Genomic DNA, 4,605 nt, shown 5'->3' with positions numbered 1-4,605 from the left:
ATATATATATTTAAAGTCACAAGTACTCATAAATATACAATTAGGTATACGCACACGTTTGAGTGTAAACACGCAAAAACCTTTTTGTCTATGCATTTATACACCTAAACTCTCATCTAACATTAAATACACACCCTGATATATATCTGTATACAAACACCACATACAATTAACTTCAGATTGTGATGTATCAATCATATGTCTAGATTCCTAATTAGTTTTATATAATAATTAAGCAATTAGAAAATATGGCTCTTCTTTCCAAAATATTGTAAGAATAATTTTTCTTGATCAAGACCTTTTAATTTTTTAAAAGTTTTTCTTGAGTCCCAGAACTCAACTGACCGAAATCGCAACAATCTCCTAGAACCGGATGCTGGTCCATTGCAGGATTCAAGCCCAGCAATTATGAAAGGAAGGAACCAGTCGATTACATCGACCCCAGTAATATGGCTGGTACTTTATTTTATCGACCCCAAAAGGGATGAATGGTAAAGTTGACCTTGGTGGGATGTGAACTGAGAATGCTGCTGAGCATTTTCTGTGACATTCAAAGGGTTTATTAACCATGTTAGGGCCCTGAAATTCCTGAAAAGCCAAAAACATTAAATATTTTCAGTTAATCATTATAAAGGTGTGTACAGGTAACTATCACAAATTCTTACCTCGGTTGATGTAATCAAAGGCAACCAGATTATCTCTATTGCCATACCATATTTCCATTTCATCAATAGCAAAGTTAGGGTTAGCTCCATAACCAGTACTTGGTGCTCCTATATAGAATTCCTTATTTCCTGTAAGGCTTCTATCAAAGTTGACACCTTCAGAGTATCCAACAAGCTCGTTATTAATGTACATTTTTAATCCTGTATCTGGATGCCAGGAAAGTTCGACAAAGTGCCAAGTGTCCATTTCCGGGTTAGGAACTTGGATTTTCCATTTCTTTTTCGAGTTAATGAAAATTACGTGTAAATAACCGTTATCTTGGTACATTGATATTCCTCCGTCACCTGAAGCAAAGTAATGCATGTTGTTATGGTAATTTCCGAACTTCATCCAACTGGACAGCAAAAATCCATGCGTACATTTGTCAAGGTTTCCAAAACAGACGTCGTCAAGTCGGCCAAAGTTCAAGTACTGCCCACTCTCGTTGAAATTTAAAGCATATCCAATTCTTCCTGGGATCTGGTGTGGGTTACCTTCGGCCATGATGTAGAGCTTATCATGGGTTAGTACATTGCCATCAATTTTGTCCATGTCAATGAGGTAATTAGTTGGTCGACCTGTAATGAAAGATACAAACATAAATGACAAAAGAAAGAATAATTTCTCTGAAAAAAAAAAACAATACATAAAATACTGCAACTTGCTAAACAGAGAATAGGAGAAGGGAAACCCAGATTTAGATAGACCCACAGTGCAAGTTCTTTAGATGGTCTTTGTGGCTGAGTGGTGCATGCCATAGTTCAGGTAAATAAGATCACTTGATGGTTCCAGTTTCAATCCTCACTAAAAGCAGCATTGTGTAAACACGTAAAAAGCAACATCTGAATGTGTTCACTGCCGGGCCCAAATTACTGGCTCTTGTGCTGGTTTAAAGTAAAAAGCGCCCACTACACTCGGAGTGGTTGGCGTTAGGAAGGGCAATCCAGCTGTAGAAACACTGCCAGATCAGACTGGAGCCTGGTGCAGCCTTCTGGCTTCCCAGACCCTAGTCAAACCGTCCAACCTATGCCAGCATGGAAGGCAGACGTTAAACGATGATGATGATGATGATGAACTACCAGTGGTGTGTCATTAACCAAAGTGATTGAGTAGCAGGTGACAGGGGAGACAACTCAATTAGTGGACCAAAGAAGTTTTGGAAATGTTTTCTTTGAATCCAAGAGACTTGCTTTTGGAGATATTCTTGGGATTACCCAACTGGCACTCTGTTGGTTATGATGATAAGGGTTCCAGTTGATTCAATCAATGGAACAGCCTGCTCCTGAAATTCGCGTGCAAGTGGCTGGTTCTTCCACAGCCACATGTCCCCTTAATGTAGTTATCAGGGAGATTCAGCGTGACACAGAATTGTGACAAGGTAGCCCCTTTGAATTACAGGTACAGCTCAATTTTGTCAGCCGAGTGGACTGGAGCAATGTGATACAAAAATGTCTTGCTTAAAGACAGAATGCACTGTTGAGTATCGAACTTAGGACCTCATAATAATGAGTCACACACCCTGACTACTAAGCCACGTGCCAACAACCCAACACAACATACTTTTATAGAAGATTTCTAAAGCTCCTGGCATAACTTGTTGATTTCTTTCCATTTCATATAACACACACACACAGATGCATACCACATACACACACACACAGAGATGCATACCACATACACACACACACAGATGCATACCACATACACACACACAGATGCATACCACATACACACACACATAAGGCAATACAAAATGTCATATTTCTGTGATGACATCTGGAAGCAATGAGATCTTTTATTTCACTTTGGCATAAAAAGTATGTCTAAAATCATTTCTGTCTATCCATCCAGACATCTATATTCTCTATCTGGCTACATCACTATCTATTTATCTATTCAACCATCCATCATTCGAACTATCTGTCTGTCCATCTATCTATCTATCTAACCATCCATGTATGTCTATCTATCAATTAATCTATGTTTTCTCCAACCCATTTGTCAATCTAGACATCCACCTATTCATTATTCATTTTTAAAAGGGTAAAATTGATATGAATTTAAACACCATGATATAAAATAATCTGCAAAGAAAGATGGAAAACAAAAAAGCACAAGAACATGGTTATTTTACCTGAAGTATTGGAAAAATACCCTCCAAGTGATCATGTCGAAAATGAGAAGACTTTCTTTCCAACCTAAAATTTTTCCATCCATCCTGCTAATCTTTCTGTTCATCCATTCATCAATCTGTTTCCCTCCATTTATTCATCTGCCTTTCCACTTGTCTCTCAACCAATCTAGCCATCTGTATATCTTTGTACCCAGTCATCATTTTATTCTTTCATCCATCCATTTATTCATCTACCCACCTAGTACTTATCCACCCACCCACCCATATACCTACATAACTACCAACAAACATATCTATCTATCTACCTACCTACCTACCTACATATCTATCTATCTATCTACCTACCTATCTATCTATATATCTGCCTATCTATCCATCTATATATCTGCCTATCTATCTATCTATCTATCTATCTATCTATTTATCTATCTGTCTGTCTATTTATCTTTCTGTCTGTCTGTCTGTCTATCTAACCATCTATCTACTCATCTATCTATCTGTCTGTCCATCCATCCATCTATCCCTCCAACCATCCATCCCACCAGTCTATCTATCCGTTTACCTACTTTCTGCCTACCTAACGGGTACTCCTCACCAGTTTGTCTAATATTAAAGTTGTTGAAGTCAGGCACCCAAGGTAGAAGCAGTTTTGTTTGTACAACTGGACGTGGGTGTGCAGAGAAACAGGTTAGTGATTCCATCTGTTTTAGATCATGTGCTTCAAGCAACTTTTCATATCTTTCTCGCTTATGAAATTAGTTTAGACCTTCTTTTGAAGGATATTTAATAAATAATCTCAGCCGGAGTGGCTGAGAACATCTGATCCTCTTTACAAAACACTTGAACATAAAAGGAGACCAGAATGAAAATGGCAACAACAGAAACAAGGGGGAGGAGAATGGATCAACAAGAGAGCCATGATACAGTCGATAGATTTGCAAGAAATAGCAGCCAAATATCCCTTAGACTAGTGCTTCTCAAACTATCTGATGTGGCATACCGGCAGTTTTTTTTTTTTACCAGGGACCGGTAATATTTCTTAGTAATATTAATTTATACTGGAAACAATATGTATAATGAATATAATAAAAGTTGACAAGAGACTGGAAACGAACATCGCTTGTATGACAATGATATTCATTTATAACCATGATGCCAAGACAAGGCACACACACACACACACACACACACGGGGCTTCTTTCAGTTTTCACTTACCAAGTCCACACAGTTTTATTGAGCCCAAGGTTATAGTAGAAGACACTTGTCTAAAGTGCTGTGTAATGAGACTGAACCCGAGATCACATGGCTGGAAAAAAAGAGCTTCTCAACCACACGGCCATGCCAGTGCCTATCCTGACAACTGCAGAAAAAATATGGGGCAGGAAGTGAATTCCAGGCAAAGTGCCAAATAACAAGAACAGATGTGGTTGTCTTTTGTTCTTTGTGGGGATGTTCACAAAAGTGAACTTCCTCTTTTTCTAACATCACAACATTCAATCAAGCCATTGAATTACTTACAGAATACTTTGAGAGGATTCCGGATGCAGTCAGGCAAATACTTATGGACTTCATATTAGTTCACATTTATATATATATATATACTCTTTTTTTTTTTTTACTTGTTTCAGTCATTTGACTGTGGCCATGCTGGAGCACTGCCTTTAGTCGGAGCAAATCAACCTCAGGACTTATTCTTTGTAAGCCTAGTACTTATTCTATCAGTCACTTTTGCCGAACCGCTAAGTTACAGGACATAAACACACCA

The 4,605-nt window shown here is 38.1% G+C and overlaps 1 protein-coding gene across 4 annotated transcripts in view; it reads right to left on the bottom strand.

Annotated features, from left to right (window-relative positions):
- The window catches only part of LOC106882798 (neurexin-1a), a 443,081-nt gene that overhangs the window by 389,296 nt on the left and 49,180 nt on the right, over nucleotides 1-4,605 (bottom strand). For all 4 annotated transcript variants that reach the window (XM_052970029.1, XM_052970028.1, XM_052970030.1 and 1 more), the window contains exon 7: nucleotides 666-1,283. In XM_052970029.1, the coding sequence (XP_052825989.1) occupies nucleotides 666-1,283 (618 nt within the window). The remainder of the gene's footprint in view (nucleotides 1-665; nucleotides 1,284-4,605) is intronic.

This window comes from Octopus bimaculoides, chromosome 8 (genome assembly GCF_001194135.2).
Source record: "Octopus bimaculoides isolate UCB-OBI-ISO-001 chromosome 8, ASM119413v2, whole genome shotgun sequence".
NCBI classification, from domain to species: Eukaryota; Metazoa; Mollusca; class Cephalopoda; order Octopoda; family Octopodidae; genus Octopus; species Octopus bimaculoides.
The sequence above is the reverse complement of the archived record's forward strand: the minus strand, read 5'-3'. Positions and strand labels throughout refer to the sequence as shown.